The sequence below is a fragment of the Stomoxys calcitrans genome, chromosome 3 (genome assembly GCF_963082655.1).
Source record: "Stomoxys calcitrans chromosome 3, idStoCalc2.1, whole genome shotgun sequence".
NCBI classification, from domain to species: Eukaryota; Metazoa; Arthropoda; class Insecta; order Diptera; family Muscidae; genus Stomoxys; species Stomoxys calcitrans.
Genome location: NC_081554.1, coordinates 178,268,778 through 178,294,458, shown reverse-complemented (window position 1 = coordinate 178,294,458; position 25,681 = coordinate 178,268,778). Strand labels below are relative to the sequence as shown.

Genomic DNA, 25,681 nt, shown 5'->3' with positions numbered 1-25,681 from the left:
TGATATAGCCCTCATATAGACCGATCCGCCGATTTAGGGTCTTAGGACCATAAAAGCAACATTTATTATCCGATTTTGCTGAAATTTGGCAGAGCCAGTTGTGTTAAGCCGCTCGACATCTTCTTCAATTTGGCCCAGATCGGTTTAGATTTGGATATAGCTGTCATTTAGACCGATCCGCCGATTTAGACACTTAGGCCCAAAAAGGCGCATTTATTGTCCGATTTTGACAAAATTTTGGGACAGTGAATTGTGTTAGGCCCTTCGACTTCCTTCATCAATTTTGCTCAGATCGATCCAGACTTGGATATAGCTGCCATATAGACCGATCTCTCGATTTAAAGTTATGGGCCAGAAAAGGCACATTTATTGTCCGATGTCGCTGAAATTTGGGACAGTGAGTTAGGTTAAGCCCCTCGACAAATTTCTGCAATTTGGCTCAGATCGGTCCAGATTTGGATATAGCTGCCTTATAGACCGATTTCTCGGTTTAAGGTTTCGGGGCCATAAAAAGCGCATTTATTGACCGATATGGCCGAAATTCAGGACAATGAGTTATGTTAAGCCACTCCACATATGTCTGTAATTTGGCTTAGATCGGTCCAGATTTAGATATAGCTGCCTTATAGACCGATCTCTTGATTTAAGGTTTTGGGGCTATAAAAGGCGTATTTATTGTCCGATATCGCCGAAATTCAGAACAATGAGTTATGTTAAGCCCCTCCACATATTTCTGCAATTTGGCTTAGTTCGGTCCAGATTTAGATATAGCTGCCATATAGATCGATCTCTCGATTTAAGGTTTTGAGGCTATAAAAGGCGTATTTATTGTCCGATATCGCGGACAGTTTTTTGGACAGTGAGTTAAGTTAAGCCCCTCGACATATTTCTGCAATTTGGCTCAGATCGATCCATATTTAGATATAGCTGCCTTAAAGACCGATCTCTCATTTTAAGATATTGGGCCCATTAATGGCGCATTTATTATCCGATGTCAACGAAATTTGGGACAGTGAGTTGTGTTAGGCCCTTCGGCATTCTTCTGCAATTTAGCCCAGATCAGTTCAGATTTGCATATAGCTGTCACATAGACCGATCTGTCGATTTATGGTTTTGGACCTATAAAAGGAGCATATGGACCGATCTCTCGATTTAAGGCCTTGGGCCCATAAAAGGCGCATTTGTTGTGCGATTGCACCGAAATTTGGGTCAATGATTTGTGATAGGCCCTTTGACATCCCTCTCCTGTTTGGCTCAGATCGGTTCAGATTTGGATATAGCTGCCATATAGACCGATATCTCGATTTAAAGTCTTGGCGCCACAAAACGCGCATTTAAAATCCGATCTCACTGCAATTTGATACAGTGACTTATGTTAGGCTTTTCGACATCTGTGTCCTATATGGTTCAGATCGGTTTATTTTTAGATATAGCTACTAAAAAGACCAAGACATTTTTATTGGAAGTCGTTTGTGTACTTTATTTTCCAGAATAAGAGAGAGTAAATTTTGACAGTTCGAAAATAGAGAACCTGCAAATTTATACTGGGAAACCTTGAACAGAAGTTTTGTAAAGTTCAGCTGTTTTATGAAAATGCTGCCATGGGATTGAGTGGGTCCAGCTGGGCAGATAAAAAAGTGACGCACAGTGGGATTAAAAAAATTAGTGCAATGACATTCGTAGCTTCGTGCACAGTTGTTGTTGTAGCAGTGTGTTGTACAATGAAATACTCCATCAGGTCAATGAAAAACTCCATCGGGCCAATGCAGTACGTACAACCGGCTGCCATGGGATTGCACGGTAATTTGTGATGCCTGTCCAAAGGCACGGAGATCACGGATATACGAATGGCTCCCCTTCTAGCCTTTTCACTCTCGGATCAATAAATTGACGTTTATATAAGGAAAATACCTCACAAGCATCGCCAGCATTTTTTATATTGTTGCGCAGCGACTGTGATTGTACTCTTTTTGGCCGTCGTGAAATATAAATTTTCCCTAGATGCAAAAACAAGTTATAGCAATACAAACACTTTTCATCAATATTTTCCGCTTATATTTTATATGGACTTTCATCGCGAAAATCGAATATAGTTCCAATTTTAAGATTAAATTGACCTTATATAAAGGGCACATATTTGGAAAATCAAATTGTCCAATGTTTCAATATTTCATTTTCTACCTCTATCTCATTATCTCCCTCTCTCTATTACATTTTCTCCCTCCCTCTCTCACTCTCTCATTTCATTTTCTTTCATATTCCAACTACGTTCCGTTAGCAATTTCGATTACGCGAACGAGCCTTTTAAGCTATTCATTACATTGCGTCTACTCATTGCGATACGTTGCATGACTAATTTGTTCTGTAATGTCAAATCACTGCTGTGTGTGGTTCTCCACCGGCCCCAAATTATTTAACATTACAGATTGGTGACTGGCAGGCAGGCAGGCAACAAGTTAGTTAAATTTTAGACGAAAATTTTTCCTTTTCTGTTGAGAGTTTATTATTTTTGTATAAGTATTATTTTAATTTATTTTTTGTTGAACAAAAACAAAAAAAGAACGGTGTTGTGTCTGCAATAGGGGGAAAACGAAACGTTATCAACCCAACGATCATCAAGTTGCCAACAATCATTATAGCCTGTGAAGTCATACATAAGATTTCCCTACAAATATGTCGGCTACACGTATATTAAGTGCTGTGGGACAGATTTCCAGAAGGCAATTAATGCATAACAAATGCAATAATGGTAAGTACAGTGATGAAGAAAAAATTATGAAATATTTTGCTAATGCCCCATACAATGTAAGGAAATTTTCATATGAATTTCGTACCATCTCAAAATATGAGACAGCAGCAAACATTTTCTTGCTGGACTTTGAACTTTGTACTGTAATGTTGAATAGTGCACTTGTGTGTGTCTGTATGTGGTAGTGTTTTTTTTTCTTTTTGTGTAATCGCCATCCCCACCAATAATCATCTGTCTGGCTGGGTCTAGTTCAGTGATTGCAGTTATGGGGCAGAGGGGTGGGGAAATTGACGATTGCTTGATATTGTTATTGCCTTAACTGTTACTGTTTTTAGAAAGCTTCATATCTTTAAATTCTTAACAATTTCTTCGATAATCATTTTTGCTGATTGTATTTCTTGCACTTTAATACCAAAAAATGAAAAATTTTATTTCCAGTCTTTAATCAACACTTACGCATGATGTCTGCTGCAGCTACCGCTGGATCTCAACAAAATATACGCACCAAAATTGTGGATGGTGTGTTGGTGGTGACCTTGGACACTCCCGGGGCCAAGGTTAATTCTTTGGGCGAAGCCATTAGTCAAGAATTCGAGCAGGTTCTCAAAGAATTGGAGACCAATGCTCAAGTCAATTCTGCTGTGGTGATATCGGCAAAGCCGGGCTGCTTTATTGCCGGTGCCGATATTGGCATGTTGGAGAAGTGTCAAAGTGCCTCAGATGCCACACAAATTTCCCAAGGCGCTCAATGGATGTTTGAGCGCATGGAGCGTAGCCGAAAACCCATAGTGGCCGCCATTAATGGTGTGTGCTTGGGTGGTGGTTTGGAATTGGCTTTGGCTTGCCACTACCGCATTGCCACAAAAGATAGGAAAACTAAATTGGGCTTGCCCGAGGTAATGTTGGGTCTTTTGCCTGGTGGTGGTGGTACCGTTAGATTGCCAAAATTGACAGGCATACCCACAGCCTTGGACATGGAGCTGACGGGTAAACAATTGCCAGCCGAAAGAGCCAAGCGTGCCGGCATTGTTGACCTTTTGGTTAATCCCTTGGGTCCTGGCCTAGGGCCAGCTGATCAACAGACTATGGAGTATTTGGAAAAAGTAGCTGTACAAGTGGCCAACGACCTTGTAACCGGTAAAATTAAAGTGAGTAGAGGACAATATGTAAAAAAAACAGTAATAGCTTGATGATTGCAACCTACTATATGTACCCAACTGTTTGTTCCGTTCGACCCAGCAGAAGCATATGGCTATAGTAAACACAGCAACTATGAATTGTTTGCAACCTTTAAGCCCTTAAGATCTTCTTAAGCGTAAATTTCCCGTTAATCGTACCACACACTTTCTTTGCTAGTTGCTTTCATCGAGCTGCCACTGTACTATGCGTCTTATACTACCTTCTTCCCCAGCTTACCTACAAAGCCTTACATTTTTCTTTATCTCCTATTTTTTAGGTTAACCGTGAAAAGAGTGGCCTTGTCAACAAAGTCACTGCCATGATTATGGACACCGAATTTGTTAAGAATAAAATTTTCGATACTGCCCGCAAATCAGTTATGAAAATGACCAATGGCCTGTATCCTGCCCCTTTGAAAATACTTGACGTTATACGCACCGGTGTGGACAAAGGTACTGAAGCCGGCTATGCCGCTGAACGTGAAGGTTTTGGTTATCTATCTGCCACCCCTGAATCCAAGGGTCTGATAGCTTTATTCCGTGGCCAAACGGAATGTAAGAAAAATCGTTTTGGCAAACCCCAAAGAGAGGTTAAGACTATGGGTGTTTTGGGTGCTGGTCTTATGGGAGCTGGCATAGTCCAGGTCACTGTGGACAAGGGCGTTAAGGTTGTCATGAAGGATGCCACCGATGCTGGTTTGGCCCGTGGTATTGGTCAAGTTCAGAAGGGCTTGGAGACTGCAGTGAAACGCAAACGTATATCTGCCTTGGAACGTGATCAAGTTCTTTCTGGCATGGTACCTACCTTGGACTACAATGAATTTAAAAATGCTGATATGGTTATTGAGGCCGTGTTTGAAAATATTGAAATCAAACATCGTGTCATCAAAGAACTCGAAGCTGTTGTACCTAAGCACTGTGTAATTGCCACCAACACCAGTGCCATTCCCATTACGAAAATTGCTGCCGGCAGCTCTCGTCCCGAGAATGTAGTGGGTATGCATTACTTTTCGCCTGTGGATAAAATGCAACTGTTGGAAATTATTACACATCCTGGAACCTCGAAAGACACCATTGCTTCGGCTGTAGCAATGGGCCTGAAACAGGGTAAAGTTGTGATTACAGTGGGTGATGGTCCTGGTTTCTATACCACACGTATTTTGGCCACCATGTTGTCGGAAGCTATACGGTAAGTAGAAATATGCTTTTGTTTATAGGTTATGGAAGGGATAGGTCAAGGTGCATGTTTTACTTTTAAAATGGGGATTACATAATAGACATGGATTGATTTTTTGCGGGTTATTTATAAAGAGTTCAAAGTCAAACTGAATTAAAAAAGAGAGAAAATTGTAATATTTTATTAAGATGCTAAAGGCACAAGTGTTGCCTGGGTATAACCACCGCTGAAATGTTTTCTAAAGTTCACGCCGGAATTCGTTCTACGTCGAAGGCGAACATGCTAACCTCTGAGCTACGGTGGCCCATGGCAGCCGGTTGTACGTACTGGATTGACCGGATGGATTCCTTCATCGGTAAGGCTGCCACCAGCAACAACAACTACACTGCGCTTATGATGTGTGGTCTTATGTTGAGTCTAGAGAAGGTACAGGGTACCAGGAACTGAATACTGTACTCGATCTAAGACATTTGTACCTCCATATTGGCCAACAAACCATGCTCTTAGACTGAGTCTAAAAACTGGCGCTTCTCAAACTTTTTCTCAGACTTGGAGATGTGGTACCACGTCATGCTAATATGCGCCACGACGCATAATTAATTAAGTTTTCCCGGAAGGGAATCTCAGGGCTGGGCATACTGCCCTTCCCAGAAACTTCTGTGTATACGAATGGGTCTAAATTGGATGGGTCACCAATGTAGGAGTCTTTCCTTGCAGTCAGGTAATCATAGCGGCTTCCGGACGTGTTCAGCGTCTTTCAGGCGGAGCTCTATACTGTTCTGAAGGCACTGTCGATGAGGGAGCGGCGGTCTGATCGAACTGTCACAGTAAAAAGTGGACTGTAGACGGCGCTGATGGCTCTGGCGTCGGAATATGTTAGATCGAGACTGGTTGTAGGACGCGAGGAGCATGGAAAAGGATGTCAGGCACTGTTAGCTTCCTGCCCGTCGAGGGGATGAACTGGCTAGGAAACTCCTGTGCGAGTTTCATGGCAGGTTGGACCCATTACACAATAATTTGTGTTGCCGAGTATGCCGGGGCAAAGAAAGCCAGACCTCGTACTGCTGATATGAGTCCTGAATAGTCATGTCAGCAACGCGTGCGATGACGTTGGAGACGGTCGGTCACCCTTTTGTATCACTGCCCCGAAATTGCGAGAATAAGACATAGAATAATGAGTTATCACATTTTTTCTTGCCTAGATTCCTTAAAGGCATTTGGTCCTCATGTCTTTCTGTAGTTCTGTAGAGGTCAGGCGGGACTGTTCTCTTACCGAAAATTGTAAGGCGATTTACCGATGTCCGTTCGTCTATCCGTCTGTCATAATCACGCTGGGTCTGAGACGAGTGGATCTGGTTGGGCACTGTAACAGGTGACTTAGGTCGTATGGTATCTGGCGAGTATCGGAACATTAATCCTGCACGTTAGCATTAATCTCTGCTCTGTATTAATTGAGGCGTTTGCATCTGCCGAATCGCAATTGACCCAGAACTACTCTGGTTTTCCGGGGGAAGTCAATTTCTTCAGGTGCAATGGTAAGCGGTCGTTCTGCATGGACCACATTCACCCGGTAGCTATTCATCGCATCTGCTACCATGTTGTTGTTGTTGTAGCAGTGTGTTGTACACTGAGGCGGCAGCCCTTGCCGATGAAGGACTTCATCGATCAATCCGGTACGTACAACCGGCTGCCTTGGGATTGTCTGCTACCATGTCTGCATGAATGCCGCTTGACTTAGAGATAGGGATAGATAGAGGTTAAACAGTGGCGGAGATATCAACCCGCCTCAAGGAATTCCCTGTTTTACTCTACGGTGCTACGACTTCTTATCCCTAAATTTCACCAATGACTGGAGACCACACAGATAATTCGTCACCCAACGTTTCAGGCCTGGCTGGAGGGACGTGTTGGCGATGTCCTCAAAGAGTTTGACATGGCTGATCGTGTCAAATGGCTTCGATAGGTCCAGTGCCACGAGGACCGTCCTATCACATGGCCTGGGCTGATTGAAGCAACGGCAAATGTGTTTGGTGATGGCATTCAATGCAGTTTTTGTGCTATGCTGTCTTCAAAATCCGTGCTGATGCTTTGCGAATGGAAATTATCCAACGAGGCTCGGGAGGAGTAGTCCTCCAGCGTCTTGGATACTGGTGAGAGAAGGGAGATCGATCTTGTACGACTTCAGTAGCTTCAGTAGCGAGATCAATCTGCCCATCTTCCTAACATCGGGTACTAAAAGAGTTTTCAAAGACATGTGGAGGACTGTCGTAAGGTGCTCAACTCTAGGTTAATCCAGATTCTTCAGCATCAGTGTAGAGATTCCGTCGGGGCGAAACTCTTTGGATGATTTGGCGCCACGGATGACATTCGTAACTTCGTCCACGGTAAAATGTGATAGGTTGGGTGTCCATCGGCTCGAATACCACGGATACGGCGAATGGCTCTCTGTCTAGCCCTGTCACTCTCGGAATGCTGAATAAATTCAAAGTTGAACAACTTGGCGCATCGGAAATGTACCCAACCCATGAACCGGTTACACCGACCCACGATGGAGGCGGTTCTGGCAAACCAAACAGAACCGGGGTCCGGCCAGAAGCTTGCGGAGAATGCACTCAGGGATGTATTTCTCCAATGACGTAGGAAGGACGACACATACACTGAGGCGGCAGACCTTGCGATGAGGACCCCATCGGGTTGCCATGGGGTTACATAGTCCGATGAAGAAGCTTTTGACCCACTGTTGCCTGTGTTCGTTCAGCACCTTGCAACATATTCAGTTGGACTATACTCCCCTAGAGACCTTAGGGCAGAGAAAGATCGGAAATGTACCCAACCCATGCACCGGTTACACCTCACCGATGACGATCGATGATGGAGGCGAGACAAACCAAACAGAACCGGCGTCCGGAGTTCTCAATCCCGGCACGGAACAGAAGCGTGCGTAGAAGGCCGTTAATATCGATGAGGTAGCACGACTGACCTCAAAATGAACTCAACTTTATAGAGGGCTACCCACTAGTCTTTACCTGACCATTGTTGTTAGGTCTCATGTTGTTGTTGTTGTTGTAGCCACACTGTAGGTGGGCAAGCTCTTTCCGGTGCAAAGGACCGATCGCCGCGGGAACAGGGTGGCCATTGGTTATTTAAAGGCGCCAATAACTCGCCTCGTCATATCGAGCATCGTAGGCACTCAGTATTTGTGCAAGAGCCGGTACCACCCGATCTCTCACTGAGACTCTCCGCTCGATATTGCTGATTGTCCGCGACTGCCGTTGCATCAACACAGTATGGAGCATTCCACTATCCGCAACCTGTGGACGCGCCCGGTAGCTCGCAGCTAAGCTTCTCATGAAAGCAATGAACACCGCACAAATTGGAGCTCAATGTTCCAGCCTGTGAGGGTGATTGACGCCATCGGGTCAATCCGGTGCCTACAACCGGCTGCCATGGGATTGAAAGTCTCTTTGTCAGCACCTAAACTTTTGCCTGCAAGTGTCTAGAGGGCCTTTTCTATCAATGAGGTAGCACAACTGACTTCCGATTGAACTCAACTTTATGTGCTACTCACTGGTCTTTACCTAACCATTGTTATTAGGTCTCATGTTGTTGTTGTAGCCAAATTTTCATGTGGAGGTGGCTATCCTCGTCAACCTCGTGTAAGTGAGCAAACTCATTTCGGTCCAAAGGACCGATCGTCGCGGGAACATGGTAGCCATTGGTTATTTTAAGACGCATATCGAGCATCATAGGCACTCAGTATTTGTACAAGAGCCGGTGCCACCCGGCCTCTCACTGACACTCTCCGCTCGATACCGCTGATTGTCCGCGACTGCCGTTGCAGCTACTCCCTATAGAGCATTCCACTATTCGCAACCTGTGGACGCGCCCGGTAGCTCGCAGCTAAACTTCTCATGACAGCAATAAACACCACACAAATTGGAGCTCAATGTTCCAGCCTGTGTAATGCTCACAGGGATGGCCCACAGCTGTGTGGGAGATTGACCCCATCGTGTCAATCCGGTGCTTACAACCGGCTGCCATGGGATTGAAAGTCTCTTTGTCAGCAACTAAAGTGTTGCCGGCAAGTGTCTAGAGGGCCTTTACTATCAATGAGGTAGCACATGGGTCAAAACTGACCTCCGATTAAACTTTATAGTGGGCTACCCACTGGTCTTTCCCCAATCATTGTTGTTAGGTCTCATCATTGTCTTTTGTTTATTTAGTAGACCTTTATTCCTTTGCATTCTTAATATTTTCTTTTTGCTTTATCTGGGTCTCGAGCATGGTTTTAATTTCTATTCTTTTTTTCCCCTTTTCTTTCCAGCCTCCTTCAAGAGGGTCTCGACCCCAAGGAACTTGATGCCTTGTCCAAAAAATTCGGTTTCCCTGTAGGCGCTGCAACATTGGCCGATGAAGTTGGCATTGATGTTGGCTCACACATTGCTGTGGATCTTTCCAAATCTTTTGGAGAACGTTTTAGCGGCGGCAACTTATCGGTTATGCAAGACATGGTTATGGCAGGTTTCTTGGGTCGCAAATCGGGCAAAGGTATTTTCATGTATGATGATAGCAAATCGAAAGGAAGTCGCCCCATCAATGTGCAAGCGGTGGAGATACTAAAACAAAAGTATCCCTTGGTGCCCAAGGGAGCCAATTCACCGGAAGATATGACTCTGCGTATGGTATCACGTTTTGTCAATGAGGCTGTGCTTTGTCTGGAAGAGAAAATCTTGCATAACCCCTTGGAGGGTGATGTTGGTGCTGTTTTCGGTCTGGGCTTCCCTCCATTCTCGGGAGGTCCCTTCCGTTGGGTGGATCACTATTCGGCTGCCAAATTAGTGGACAAAATGCATTCATATGCTGATTTGTTTGGGGCTCCATTCAAGCCGGCCCAAACTCTGTTGGATATGGCCAAGGATCCCTCCAAGAAGTTCTACCCCAAAAACACAGGAGGCAACTCGAAATTGTAGATAGACAACTACTATATAAAGCCATAGGTTATGTTTTTTTTTTTTAATTTCTAAGTTCAAAGTCCTTTTGCCGTGTGTACAACACGGCGAGATATTTTTATATTCACAAAACACATAATTCATCGAAAAGAAAAAAAAAGCATTGATTTTGTTTTGCCCTCAACAGTGTTGTGGGGGGCTCCCTTGTTCATTGTTATTATCAACAATCTATTTGATTTGCTGCTGCATTTAATTCTATATCTCTCTATCTATTATTCGATTGATTTGTCGTTTCGCATCATGCTCCCACAAAACTTATCAAGAAAAAATTTGCCTTAATTGTAAACTTTTTTTTTAAAACACTTTTAATTTTATTCTCACATCTTTTAGACTGAAATAATAATAATAATAATAATATTAAAAAAAGAACAACAAATTTGAATACATTACACCTACAGTTGTTGTTGAGCAACATTATCATATATGTATGTTTGTATTTTTTGTTTGTTTGTATGTATACGCAATCATGTTTTTTTTTTCTTTTGTATAATTAGAATAGAATTTAGACTAAATAGGGTGATTAGAAGATGCTGCATCCCTCCCGCAATTCATCTACTTGTGCCAATCTGCTCTGGAGGAATTTCTTCGCGACTTACTCGCATTACTATTAGGGGTTTGACTAGTCACGTTAGCATTGTTATTTGTACTACTTCGTTCAAGCGGATAGCGATCCACCACATCATCTATCAGCTCCAGTATGCCAATTTTCAATTTGCGCTTCTGATGCGGTGTCAGACCGGAAATGTCCGGCAATATGCTGCGGAAGAATTCCATATCGGCTTGTTCGCCCGCATACATATGCAATTGAGCGGTGGTAGTGGCCTCACTGGCATGGCACTCGGTTTTTATGCGCTTTGGCTCATGAAGAAAATCATGATGGGAGTCTTGGCGGATATTCGAGTTGGCATAGGACATTTCTGCTGCCACCCCATCGGGTGTCCTTAGCTCGGAGAGCTGTACATCAGGTATGAAATTCTGCATGGTATTGGCACTAGCCGTATCGCTCAAAGGTGTTGAGGATCTATTCACATGCTGTTGCATATGCAGGCTGGCCGTTATGGCTGGATCAAAAGCATCTATAGTCTCCTCATCCTCATTATCGGACAGCGAATGTTTTACACCCAAATGATGATTGTTGAACTTTAACTGGGATGTCTGGGATGACTGTGACATGCCCTGTAATGTGGTGGATATTGCATTATTTTGTTGCTGCTGCTGCAATTGCTGTTGTTGTTGCGAATATTGATATAGGGTTGCTAGGCTACTGTTGCCATCCAGTGAGTTACGGGTGGATTTGAGAAATGGTAGCAGAAATGCCATGTGCTCTGTAAGGTAGTAGGGTTTGTGTTGAGGATCATTGCCACTCTGTTGTTTGATATAGCGGGAAAGGCAGGCTCGTAGATTGCGCCAGCGTTCCTTGCAATGAATTACTGGTAAAAGAAAACAAAAAACATCAATAAGAGAAGAATGCATATGAGAATACCCAGGGTTTCTTTAAAAATGGGCAAGAAAAATAAAAACGAAAAACTGCCCAACAAGGCCACCGTGGCGCAGAGGTTAGCATGTCCGCCTATGACGCTGAACGCCTGGGTTCGAAACCAGGCGAGACCACGAGAAAAAAATTTTCAGCGGTGGTTTTCCCCTCCTAATGCTGGCAACATTTGTGAGGTACTATGCCATGTAAAACTTCTCTCCACAGAGGTGTCGCACTGCGGCACACCGTTCGGACTCGGCTATAAAAAGGAGGCCCCTTATCATTGAGCTTGAACTTGAATCGGACAGCACTCATTGATATGTGAGAAGTTTGCCCCTGTTCCTTAGTGGAATGTTCATGGGCAAAATTTGCTTTTTTGCCCAACAACAAAACAAGATCACCCTTATTCCCGTTGTCGAAGACAGCAGTCGTAGTCGAAGGCGAATTTCACATTTCACATGGTATTCTGTAACTTCTACGCCTTCGGCAGTTTGACAATAGAACAAGTAACAGCGTACTAAGTTCGGCCAGGCCGAATCTTATATACCCTTTGCCAGGGATCGCATTTGTTGAGTTCTTTGCACGGTTTTCCTTTTAGGAAAACAGAACAATGGATAAGAATTGTAATACTATTGGAGCTATATCAAGTTATGGTCCGATTAGCACCATAAATGAATTGAATTTTGAAGACCATGGTAGAAGTCATTGTACCAAATTTCAGCAAAATCGGATAATAATTGTGCCCTATAGGGGCTCAGGAAGTAATATCGGGAGATCGGTTTATATGGGAGCTGTATCAGGCTATAGATCAATTCAGACCATATATGACACGAAAGGTAAAGATCATATGAGAAGCCGTTGTATAAAATTTCTGCTAAATCAGGATAAGAATTGCGCCCTCTAGAGGCTTAAGAAGTCAAGATCCCGGATAGGTTTATATGGCATCTATATCAAGTGATGGACCGATATGAACCATACTTAGTACACTTGTTGGAAGTCGTAAAAAACACTTCAAGCAAAATTGCAGCCAAATCGATTAAGAATTGCGCCGTCTAGTGGCTGAAGAAGTCAAGATTCCCTTTCATCTGGAATGTTAACTAAAATTACTCTTTCCGTATGGGAGGTTAACAAAAATTACCCTTTTCGTCTAGAAAGGATACTAAAACTACCCTTTCAATATTGAAAGGTACTAAAACTACTCTTTCCGTCTGTAACGGGTACTAAAACTACCCCGTCCGTCCGGAAAGGGCACTAAAACTACCCCGTCCGTTTGGAAAGGGCACTAAAACTACCCTTTCCGCCTGGAAAGGGTACTAAAACTAACCTTCCCGTCTGGAAATGGTACTAAAACTGCCCCTTCCGTCTGGAAAGGGAATTAAAACTACTCCTTCCGTATTCAAAGGGTACAAAATCTACCCTTTCCATATGGAAAGGAACTAAAACTACCCCTTCCGTTTGGAAAGGTTACAAAAACTGCCCCTTCCGTCTGGAAAGGGAACTAAAACTTCCCCTTCCGTAATAAAAGGATACTAAGAGTATCCTTTCCGTCTGAAAAGAATAGTAACGCTACCCTTACTACCCTTTCCTTCTAGCAAGTGTATTGCAACTACCCTTTCGTTCTAGAAAGGGTACTACAACTACCATTTGCTTCTAGAAAGTGTACTACAACTACCCTTTCGTTCTAGAAAGGGTACTACAACTACCAATTCCTTCTAGAAAGGGTAGTACAACTACCTTTTCTTTTTAGAACGGGTACTACAAATACCCTTTCCTGCTATGCTACTACAACTACTTCCTTCTAGAAAAGATACTAAATCTGCCCTTTCCATTGGAAAAAGGTATTAAAAATACTTTTGTGGGTAAGGGTACTTGAACTAAACTTTCTGTTGGGAAAGGGTACACAAACTACCCTTTATGTAGGAGAGAGCATCCAAGTTATCCTTTCTGTTGGAAAGTATACCTAAGGTATTCCTTCTTTTGAGAAAGGGTACCTTACCTACCCTTTCTGCTGGGAAAGGGTACCTAAGCTACACTTTTTGTTGAGTGTATGGTAATGGAAAGGGTACTTAAGCTACCCTTTCTGTTGGGAATAGATACTAAAGCTACCGTTTCCGTTATGAAAGGGTAATAAAAATACTACACTACTATATTTTCCGTTGGAAAAGGGTACTACCATTTGGAAAAGGGTTCTAAAATTAACCTTTCCCTTGAAAGGGCTACTAAAACTACCCTTTCCGTTGGGAAAGTGTTGCTAAATTTAGCGTTTCCGTGGCAAAAGGGTACTAAACCTATCTTTCCGATGAGACTGGGCACTTAACTACCTTTCGCCCGATAAGCGCGAATGTGAAATCGAGCCGTCGGCCGCTGACCTTTCTTTCATTAACGCAGTGCAACGAATATTACATTTAAAATTTTGTAAGAATATCAGTGGGATGAACCAACTACCCCATGCATGAAATATATACGTGTACCGAAATCGGTTTAGTTCAAATATTTATCTGAAGTCTTGTTTCTTCTTCTAAATATCAATCAAATATTTACCTTTAAGTCAAACCCTACTTTTCCCATCTACAAAATATGCCAAAATGTCATCACTTGTATATCTAACCTTAGAGCAGAATATGCGTAAAAGCATTGATTTTATTTCCCCAGCCTGATTTGTACTGTACCCATCATCTTCTACAAATTTTTATACCAAAGACTGTATCTATGTATATAACAGTGCTTTATGGCTGCCTGGTGCTTGCTATGTTGAGGAAATGTCCTACTGAATGATATTAGCAAGTTGTTTTGCTTTAAAATTAATTTAACAAAAACGTAATCGGCAAAAATATCACGAAAAGCGAACATAGTACCAGCCTTCGCCCATATTAAAAAAAAATCTCTTACACCTGCTCTATTTGCATTTCTTTTTTCACCATACTCTTAAACTCACCACTCTCCTTAGTTTCCAGCGATATTTGATACCAAGCCTTCTCTTGATTATCACGATTTCGATATTCGGGCACCTTTTTGTCATACAAACATTTGTGATTTCTCACAAGATTCACAAAACGTATATTAAAATCCTCATCTGTTTGCATGGTACGTGAGAAATTTCCCGGTGTTAACGAAGGTCCCGGATGATTAAGAATGGGTGTTATGGTTACAGCTCTTTGGGCGGTGGGCGGAGTAGTTGCTGTGCTATCGGTGGTGCTGGTCGATGTTGTAGTTGTGTTTGTAGATTGTGGTAGATTACCCGAATTATTTTCGATTTTTATCGAGTTCATATCGTTGTTTGATAATGGTGAATTGGCGTTCGAGGAGGTGGCTTCGGTTTGGTTGTTGTTATTGGTTTCGGTGGTGGCTTTGGTTGCGCTGTTGGTATTTGTGGTGGCGGTATTGTTATTGTTGCTGCTACTACTACTATTTGTGGCTGTAGGAACCGAAGTTGTAGTAGTCATGTTTCTATTTCGAAACCCCTGCAATATTTCCGTTTCCTATCTTCCTGCTTCCTGCCAACCTACCTCCTTTCTCGTCTCTTTGGCGTTTCAGAACCTTAGCTTCCAATATGAATGATTAAATGGCCTCTCTTGATGATAGTGGCTTCAAAAGAGGGGAGTATTATCTCCGTTGTAGTGTGGCTGCTATGGTTGTGTAATAAATAACTGAAATATCGAGAAAACAAAAAAAAAATGTATTAAAACAACATTTTTTAATAACTGTTGTCGTCGTCGCCTATGGTCGACACTGGCTTTTGATTCCACATTTTAACATAATTCAAAACAAACAACAAGTTTAAGTTTGTGCTTGTTGTTCGTGTCTCATGGATGAATAGATGGATGGATGGCCCAATGCTGGTATACATTGGCTGTGTATGTTTGTATGTGAGTATGAGTGTACGTAAGAGGCGCGCGCTTTTCTAACAATCTTTTTGTTGTCGTTTTATCTCCACATAACATACATTCGAACCGGAGTCCATCGTCATCGCCATCGTCGTCGTCGACATCATTGTCATACATTCACCATACACCTGTCTGTCTATTTGGGTGGTTATTTGGAATTATTGTTGGTTTTCTCTCATTCAAAGAAAGCTTTATGAGAGTGATTCAAAGAAGAGAGAGTGAGAGATGAAAGATGTTTGGCCAGATATGGTAAAATAGTATGGAGGACCATTTTGTGATACAAAACAAAGTACAAGAAAAAGATAAAATGGAGCTTCTTTTGCGATGGAAAATTAAGAGCAGAAATACATTTCAAAACAAAGCGTCAGAAATCGAAGAAGGAACAAAGATTCCGAGTTCTGATAACGAATCAAATGGTTTATGAGTGTAGAAGCAAATTTCATTTATTCCATTTTACTTTTTTTTAAAATAATTAAACCCTTCACCACTGTGGTATAGGTTATTTTAGCTTTGTGAAATTTTCCAAGGCTACGGAGACGAGCTAGACCCATTATTAAGTATACCGAAGGGCTTAGAACCTTACACCTAAGCCAGTAATCGGTTACTATAAAGTAACCTCGAAAAAGAAAATTTTAAGTTAGTATTGTAATTCCGTGCTACTTACAAAATCCTTAATTGTTTTCAATACCACTCCCCTAAGTTGTCTGTCTGTCCGCCTGTGAGTCCATCTGCTATAATCACAACAGATTTCAACATTTTGCTTAAATTAGGCACAGACCCGTATGTTTTCTAAACGCAGGTTAAGTTCTTAAATGGGCTATATCGGACTATATTTGGATATAGCTGCCATATAGATTTAGGGTCTTGAGCCCATAAAAAACGCATTTGTTATCCAATTTCGCTGTAATTTGGAAAAGGGGGTTTATTAAGGCCATCGATATCCGAACTTAATATGGTTCATATCAGGCCATATTTACATATAGCTACCATATAGACCGATCTGATGTTGTCAGTATCCGCCGAAATAGTACCTGGAGCGCTAAAATACCAGTGTGGTCTCTCACCAGAAGATCGCACAAGTTTGTTGTATTTTCGCTGGTTTTTTACTACTTTCCGCGGTAAATGCACTTTCCAAATCTTTTGCCATCTAACCTTTTAAGGTATTTTCATACTTATGAGATTTAGTCAAAACCTGCCCAGATTTATATATAGCTCTCATGTAGATTTTTTTGGATCTGATAAACGATCTTAAGACGGCAGTAGACACAATTTAGGTTATATTCGATATTGCTGTCGGAACGACACGGCTGAGGGAAATCTGATATATTTACCGCCATATCGTACCGATATCGGACCAATATCGGAACAAAATTCCAGTGAAATTCGGATTTGAAATTTTGCGTCGTACCGAATTGGCACGAAATCGTAGACGATTTTGCCGACGAATCGGTCCGATTTCAAAACGATTTCTCAACGATTGCATTACAACTGATTAAACAAAACAAATAGACCAAGGCAACAGTTAACGGCACCACACGCAATTCCAAAAAAAAAAAAACAAAATATCTCTCCTCCACCACTTGAATACATTCCACACCCGTGTTAGGGAAATGTTGGTATGCAAAAATAAAAATGAACCACACAAATCATTCCTCCGACACGCCGCACGAAATTCGTTACGATTTTGATTTTAAATGTCAGAACAGAAAAAGTAAATTCCCTCAGACTTGTCGAGAGCCCATGCTTGTTTATTCAAGCAGCTTTGATTTCTTCATGAACACCAATGTTTAAGATCAACTGCGCTTTTTGGCACAAAGTACGTATATATGACAAACAAACAAACATAAAATTTACCCCATCACTGCTAGTGTTGACATTTTCACATATTCCGAGAAGATAAAAAGAGAGTATGAGCACAGAGGTGAGAACAAAAACAGTTGTGAAATTAAGCTCGTGATATGTTATTACCCCACTGCATTTTCTATTTGTTTATGTTGGTCGAGTAGCTCTGATATCCGCACCATAAAACATTTGCCTAGTTTAATCTCTTTCTCACCCATGTCTTATTGGAGGGTGGTGGGGAGGCTGCAGGGACACTAGTGGAGCACCAAAGAGCTTTTCAATGTGTTGACAAAAAGCTCTTCCTTAAAAAAACAAAACAAAGTCGACGTCGTACAACAATGTCTAACAGTGTTGTGGTTTTGGGTCGTCATCGCTGCTCCCATAGTCGTGCACGGCGACGTCGTTGTGGTCGCTGCTTACGCCACTGACAATTCAGCACAGAAATGACAAATAATTTCGTTGATTCGTTCGAATGTTGTATTGTTTTGAAAGTGCGCGCGCTATGAAGATGAGCCATACCTACAAGTGTGTGGACCAAGGCGGGGTAGGGTAGCTGATTGAGGCAAACAAGAGTTCGAAAAATAATCGTTCGTCTGTCTGTCAGTCTGTCCATACTCATGTGTTAATATAGCTTTTGTTTTTTGTTGTGAGCGCTTGTACGAATGAGTATGTATGTACTCGTATGTGTATGTTTGTTCAGACATATTTCTGTTTTTTTTCGTTGGTTTAGGTTACGTTTCTTAGTTGTTTGCGTTATTTTATTCATCTGTTTTTTGTTTTTGTTGTATATGGTTTGAGAATGAACGAACGAACACTCGTTGTCGTGTGGTATAGTAGTGGCCGTCGCCGTTGTCACTATGTAAGTCATTTGTGTGCTGTGCTGTGTGTTTATCTGTATAAAATTTTTGTGTTTTTGTTTGATTTTCCCCTTGTTCGTTCTCAGTTGTTGTTCATTCAGTTGTGTGGTAGCTTTACTGATGGATTGACTGGCCCGTTGTATGTTGTTGTTGTTAGTATTGTTCGTACACACAGGCGACGACGAGGAAACCTACCCAACGAACTATTAACACATATAATAATAATAAAATGAGAAGGCGAAAACAACAACAAAGCAACAGCAGTAGCCAATGTTGCCGTGTTTAAAATATTCCAAGAAATCTATTATCAGTCAAATGAAAAATAATAAAATATTTTGACAGAAGATAGAAAATGAGATACAGCGGTCAAAAAAAGTATTCATCATTCAATGTTTTTTTTTTAATAAGTCTACAAAAGACAATTGGAATAAAAACATATTAAACTAATGATGCAGTAGTGCTTGTGTGATATATATGTACACAATTTCATTGTTTTTAAAGAAAAAAATAGTATTTATTGGAACAAAAAGGGCCATTTTACAGCTGAACACAAAAAATTAAACAAAAAAAGTATTCATCATTGCAAAAAAATAAATAACATAATTTAAAAAAATTAATACTTTGTTATTCGACCACCGCGTCTTATAACTTCTTTTAAACGGTTTGACATCGATTGGACTAATTTAGCGGTTATATTTTGGTCTATATTAGTCCATTCCTCCATTATCACCTGTTGCATTTGACTCTTGCTCGAAAAATTGCGCGTTCTCAATTTGCGTTCGAGATGTTCCCAAAGATGTTCAATTGGGTTCAAGTCGGGACTTTGAGGAGGAGTTTTAATGACTTTGGGGCAGTTATACAGCATCCACATCTTGGTATTTAAAGCAGAATGTTTGGGGTCATTATCTTGATAATATTGAAAGTTATTACCAAGCCCAAGTTTTACAGCACTATCTTTTAAATTCCTCTTTAAAATGTCAATGTAATACTTATGATCCATTACTCCATTAATAATTTCAAGATTTCCCGCTCCTGAAGCCGCCATACACCCCCAAACCATTAAACCACCTCCACCATGTTTTACAGTAGCAACTGTGTTTCGTTCTTCAAGCTCTGTATTTGGTTTTCTGTACACTATGACCTTTCCATCGCACCCAAAAAGATTAAACTTGCTCTCGTCTGCAAAAATGACTGTTTTCCAAAATGATTCGGGCTGTTTTACATACATTTTTGCGAAGTTTAGCCTTTTCACTCGGTTTATTTTATTTATAAAGGGCTTCTTACGTGCAGTTCTTCCTCTGTAACTATGCCTTTTAAGTGTATTTCGAATTGTTTGTGTAGTAACTTCCTTCCCTAAATATTCCATAGTGTTTTTACGAAGAATGGTCGCATTTGTCTTCGGAGTTTTCTGAACTTGCCGCACTAGCCAACGCACATTTCCAACTGAAAGTGCTTTTGGTCGACCAGATCTTGGTTTATTGTCAACAGTTTTCGTTTCTGTCCACTTTCTGATGATGGATTGTATAGTAGATCGTGGTCTATTTAATATTTCACTGATAGTTTTTTGAGTTAAACCATTCCTGTGGTGTTTTATTATCAAAACTTTTACCTCATCAGAAACCTCGTTTTGCTTACGACCCATTTTGACAAAGACTATATTTTCAATGAAATTAAATATTTGCTGTCAAGGGCAAAGCCTCCTTTACTAAATAAAACAGAAAAGGGGGATTCCCAAATAATATTTGAATTTGACTTTGATGATAGCACATCAATGATGAATACTTTTTTTGTTCTGTTTTTGGTGTTATTATATAAAATTGCATTTTTTGCGCTAATTAAATTTATTTTTTGAATTTATTTTAAAACATATTACGAAAAATAAACTATTGCATAAAACTGCATTATTTGTTTACTTTAAATTTTCTTCAATTACCCAAAATAAGTGAATTTATTATCAATTTTGCTAATGATGAATACTTTTTTTGACCGCTGTATGTCCTTTATGAAATAAAACAAAAACATTTTGGCAACTAAGTCAAAACAACTGTACCTAATAACAGAGGTTGAAAACTGAGATATCAATCCACCCCATAGTGGTATGGAGACTAATATCTGCACCCTCTTTTCATCCTAACCTAACCTAACAAAGGTTCAATTAGTGAGCATACTGAAGTGGTCTAGAACAAATTCTGACCTGAAGTTGATGTCTGCAGTCCATTATAGACGTCTAGGAAATAAAATAATACAATCTTAAATTTATGGTCAGAATACTGAAGTGGACTGGACAAATGTTTTGCTAAAGTTGTTTGCTCATATTCACAAAACTTATTGCAGCTTTAGTTAACAGTTCTTTAAAGGAAATCTGTCAACTAAACCTATTTCAAAGCTGCAATAAGTTTTGTGAATATGGACACTTATCATTAATTCATTTGATATGTCAATGCAAATCGAAGGAGAAAGCATCAAGGTGGGGCTAAATGTATCGAAAATAGGAAAGAGGAAAAAATTTAAGGATATAATTACAGAGGTTTTTCATTGATGGTCAGCATAATGAAGTGTACTGAAACAGTTCAGCTAGGCATGGGGTATTTAGTATTGGATATTATAATAAAGGCTTCAATCACTCTGTTGAACAATTTTAGGGTCATGATCTGGGGGCTGGAAAATTCCAAATGGGAATAAAGGTACTATGTTAGTAGAGCAAAACCCAGGACAAACTTTTTTTAGGGCCCTTTTAATATTGGCCTTGTGGGTCCATCAGTTGCAATGACGCTACAACCTTTAATAGTTAAGATATTTAGCACAGACACGTATGTATTTCATCCATACGTAAAATCCTGATCTGGCAGAATAGGACAATACTTGGATACAGCTGCCATATAGACCATGCCGCCGATTTAGGGTCTGTAGGCCATAACGGGCGCAGTTTCCGCCCGATATTGCTGAAATTTGGAACTGAGTATTGTATTTACCCTCCGATCATTCTTGCCAATGATGGCCCTGGTCAGACTATATATAACTGTCATATAGACCTTACACCGGTATAGGGTATTTGGCCTACAAGTCTTCGGTCTTCATTCGTCTCGGTGTACATAGAGTAGCGGTGGTTTTTAGAGTGTACGGATATATCTCCGATTGCATTTATCCGGTGGTATACCGTGTGAGTGAAAGATTGTCCGCATTGATTCGGACATCTTTTCGCACATCACTCCAAGGGAAGTGCGTATATTCTGCTTCGCCAGGGCCTCGGTCTCTGCATGTACGCCCAATGTAAGCGAGGTCCTACTATTAATGTCGCGACGGCGTGACTTGATTTTGTTTTAAAGTATAGGGCGATAGTGCGGAATATAAAAGCTCGCAAACGACCATACACTTCTTCGATACTAATATGCCAGGATATAGCCTATCTCGGGCCACTTCTTCCTTTGGAAATTGATATCGAGTGTCTTGCGCTCTATGGGTAAATCAGCGAAAAATAGTTGAGACGGTTAATCATAGCCACCCAGTAAAGGCTGCACCTTATCGACCAAACCAACGAAGCTGCCCAGTTCCCAAAGCTGCACCTGGGGCACCCTGGGCCATCCGTATGAATCGCCCAAGAGGAAGACAGTTAGTAACCCCCAGATTTTATTGACATCATAAGTCTTGCAACGCGATCCTACAGTAATTATCAATTTACAAAACAGCTGTGTCCAATAATCCCAATTTCTCAGCACACACGCATCCTTAGCAGAATTGAAATATAAAATGACCCCGGGGCACCCGACAAGATGTAGTTTTAGATTTTCCGATAGGTTCATTCCATGCGGGGTCAAATATACTTTGCACACATTGGAACTTGAGCATTTATTTCATCAGAAGATCATTCCATGGCTACACGCACATGATTCGTGGAGATGAATTTTTCTATACAAATAACATTTTGACAAAACTTTCTATGAGAATCAAATTTCAACACAATATTCTTGAAAACCCAAAATCACATAAAATTTCGAAACAAATCAAATTTTAATGAATTTTTTTCTAAAAACCAAAGTTTCCGCCTGGGAATTTTTACACGAAAAACGAAGCAGATATTCGCTCGAGGGATTCAACTACATATTTATACCAAGACTTTTTCAAAATCAGAGTTTTTTACCATTGAATTTAATTTTTTATATAAATTTTTGTTGCTATCAAAAACCCAAAATTTTCCGGAAATTAAAAAAAAATTGTCGGACATTTACAAAAAATCAAACCTTTCTAACTCTGCAACTCTGGCAACGATAGCAGCCAGCAAAAATAACACAATCAGCAACAAAAACAACACAAAGGCAACAACAGCAACAACGACAACATGAAATACAAATATCTGTATCTGTTATTGTCAGAAGAGAATAGTCACTAATATTATTGCTGCTATTGTTGTTGTTATTATTATTGTACTTTTACTGTTTGCTAGCTAGCTGCTGTGGTTGTACTGGCCCTGCTCCTCCCCCTCTCGCTCTCTCTCTCTCTCGCTTTCAATCTATCTTTCTTAAAACATTCTCTGTTGCTGCTGTTCCTGGCTCTGCCGCTTTTGTTTTTGTTATACATGTGTGCTTATGCTGCTGCTGCCGTTTTGTGCTGTTTTGAATGATGATTGTGTTCTGTGTGCTTTTGTTGTTGTTATTGTTTTTCATACATTTTAGTTATCTATACTTTTGTAAAACACACATTTTTTCCACTGTTTATCGCATATTTCCTAGTGAATTTTATATGATGATGAATTTGTTATTGTTTTTAGTTTTGACAACTTTGTTGTATTTTAATAAAAATATTTTATCAAAAATCTTTATTTTCATAGAAAAAATCACTTTCTGTAACCACAACACACTATACAGCCAACCATCCATCCATCTATTCAATATACACTCACATGATTTACAAAGCCAATGTGTTTACCTTTTTTCGGTATTTTTTAATCCGTTTATTTTTTCAAAATTTGTAACGTTTTGGAATTTTTCACTGATAGTGGCTATCTAATGCCACTTCACCTCTCTAAGACTGTTGTCCTAAGATGAACATCAACAACGTACTGTGATGTTCGTTCATAGTTCACCTCCCGCCCGATTTGGTTACGTGTTGGATGTTTGCTGCTTCTTCTTCTTTTTTGCTTGGTCTTATGTAGATAGTTAGGTAGGTATTATTATGTCTATTATTTGTTTTTTCAATTCTCTTATTTGTTTAACACAAATTCATCAACAACATCAAATGTGGTATGGTAGCTGTGCGGTCGTTTCGTTGCTTAAATGTTGGTTTCTCACACCAAGCTGAGTATAATCAGAAAAATAAAATAAAATTTTATGTGATGAGTGAGCAAGCAAACGAACGGACGAACTAGCGCGTAGTAGTTTTATGTACGCGTAACAAAACAACAATGTTTTCCGTATCACACAACAAATTCAACTAAACTAAACAACAAAGCACCAAATGAACACACAAACAGCAGCGAGCCGGGCAGAGCTGTTGCATAGCAGCAACAGAACTCCACCACCACCACCTCTCACTAACTGCTCACTCACCTCAACCCATAACACACCATGCAGTCAGTTAGTTAGTGCTGCCCAGTGTTGTGTTCTGCCCGCTTAAAACAACAATATTCGACAAACACACGCATAACACACACTTGCACACACCAACAACTAAACGGTATGTGACCGAGTGTTGTTGTTTTTTATTTTCTTATTTCCGAGGGAATTTTTGTATCGTTCATATACGAAACGACACACGAGCAACTTTCAGCGAACACACAACACATTTAAGCTTATCGCTAAAAACAAACAACATATAGTATGACACTCTCACCTACCGTCAACCCTATACCATCCCCCACCCACCATCAACCAACAGTTATCATAACGTTGAGAGAGACCAACAATAATATCAGGTTTGGCAAAATTGCGGAGCTTTTCTAAATAATATGCACAGTACTGTTTTTAAGGCAAAGAGTACCTAAGACGTGTACCAACTATTTGTTGTGAAGAATAACCAGTTATGGGAGATCTATAAAGACCACCAAAGGATAAGAATTGTATTAAAAAAACTGTGTAACACAAAAGGTACACGAATGGCACAAACTTGCGAGGCCCAAGGGTGAATACAATGCGTTTACCAACGCCCTCATGTGGTAACCCATACATGAGTACCAATTAGATCCCACGTATTTGGACGTGGGTTAGGAGAGGAGCACTACCTAAAACTCCTTCCGATCTGTGGGTCACGGCAACCGGTTGAATACGCAACTCCACGCCGAGTTTATACTCTACCCGCAATTTGGTTCCAAACCACAGCCACCACGTTACTCCCCATTAGGGCCTCACCATTACCGTGCTGGAACCGAAGTTCCAGGGGCTGCTGACACCCGTGGTACCAGATTAATGTATCTGTTTGGACTTCGTAGCCTTAAAGGACAACCTCCAGTTGAACCTAAAACATTTCCGGACTGGTTACCTAGGAATCGCCCTAAGCCGATCTATAGCCAGCATACATGGGTATGCACAAAAATAACATAAACCAGGATGATATACAAAAACACAAACAGAACACGGCATCCCTCACAGGCTACGCCACACATATCAGCTCCAACATGGGACTCAATAAACAACGCGGCCATCCTCACGGATGAAGGGTCACAACCACAAAAGCTATGGGAAACAACGATGGAAGCACCAAATCAATCGTCGCGCTAGTACAGCAACACCTCGTTATGGGTAACTAGCGTGTATTCATGGCTCCACTAAGTCTTGTCCGTCTCCTATTAAATACTTCCCGGGAAAAGGTGGCTAGCCTTGCAATAGTCGTCTCGTCTTCAAGGGCTCTGCTGAAATCCCACACCACCTCGTTAATCCCCGTTGTGTCTAAATCTCTAATGTCTGCATAATATGGGTATTCTGTAAGTACTTGCCTCCAGTCCTCAGGTCTCCCACAGTCGCGGACAAGTTCCTTTGATGCAAATATGCATTAGATCCATGTTCAGTCAGTATAAAGCTCAGATTTAGGCCAAAGCCAAAGTCCGGGCGATCTCGTACTAACGTCGCGTCACGAATAAATTCGTAAGTCACCCTACCATTGTCACTGTTTTCCACTTACCATGAAGACGCTCCAAAAGATCACCCGATCCAAATGGAACATCAAACTCATTCACTCTGAAACAGTCACTCCCAGATATTTTACGAGTGCTACGTTCCTTATGCTAGCTTCGCCAAATCGAATCGTGGGTGGACGATTCCGCCACAAGATGCCCTTGAGCAATATTGGCACGGTTTTGTCCTCCGCGACGTCAGCACCAACATGATCGCTCTATTCTCTCACATTGTCCATGGCGCTTCACTCTCTCATAGGATCCAGGCATCCACAATGTTATTTTCCTTCAGAAAGCCGTACTGGTACGGAGAAGTACTCTCTTTGTTGCCTTCCCTAAATCTTGTCATTATTATCCAATACTTTTGCAAGCACGTGGAGGAAACTGATGCCCCAATACAATCTTGGAT

At 41.0% G+C, this 25,681-nt stretch overlaps 2 protein-coding genes across 8 annotated transcripts; one reads left to right on the top strand and one right to left on the bottom strand.

Moving 5' to 3' along the window:
- The first annotated feature begins 2,369 nt into the window (after window positions 1-2,369).
- Window positions 2,370-10,311, top strand: LOC106091191 (trifunctional enzyme subunit alpha, mitochondrial). Of its 2 annotated transcripts, none has more exons than XM_013257628.2 (5): window positions 2,370-2,455; window positions 2,561-2,749; window positions 3,188-3,897; window positions 4,206-5,116; window positions 9,429-10,311. In XM_013257628.2, exons 2-5 carry the CDS (start codon window positions 2,674-2,676, stop codon window positions 10,072-10,074), a joined length of 2,343 nt encoding a protein of 780 aa, XP_013113082.2. In that variant the 5' UTR covers window positions 2,370-2,455; window positions 2,561-2,673; the 3' UTR covers window positions 10,075-10,311. The 2 variants fall into 2 exon arrangements, with proteins under 2 accessions (XP_013113082.2, XP_059220312.1); XM_059364329.1 differs by having other exon boundaries at window positions 2,438-2,455; window positions 2,519-2,749.
- Window positions 10,103-23,945, bottom strand: LOC106091192 (uncharacterized protein DDB_G0283357). Of its 6 annotated transcripts, none has more exons than XM_013257631.2 (3): window positions 23,714-23,945; window positions 14,523-15,234; window positions 10,103-11,543 (listed from the first exon to the last, which is right to left on the bottom strand). In XM_013257631.2, exons 2-3 carry the CDS (start codon window positions 15,028-15,030, stop codon window positions 10,666-10,668), a joined length of 1,386 nt encoding a protein of 461 aa, XP_013113085.2. In that variant the 5' UTR covers window positions 15,031-15,234; window positions 23,714-23,945; the 3' UTR covers window positions 10,103-10,665. The 6 variants fall into 6 exon arrangements, with proteins under 6 accessions (XP_013113085.2, XP_013113086.2, XP_013113084.2 ...); XM_013257632.2 differs by lacking the exon at window positions 23,714-23,945 and adding an exon at window positions 23,068-23,682; XM_013257630.2 differs by lacking the exon at window positions 23,714-23,945 and adding an exon at window positions 23,094-23,682.
- Window positions 23,946-25,681: the final 1,736 nt, after the last annotated feature.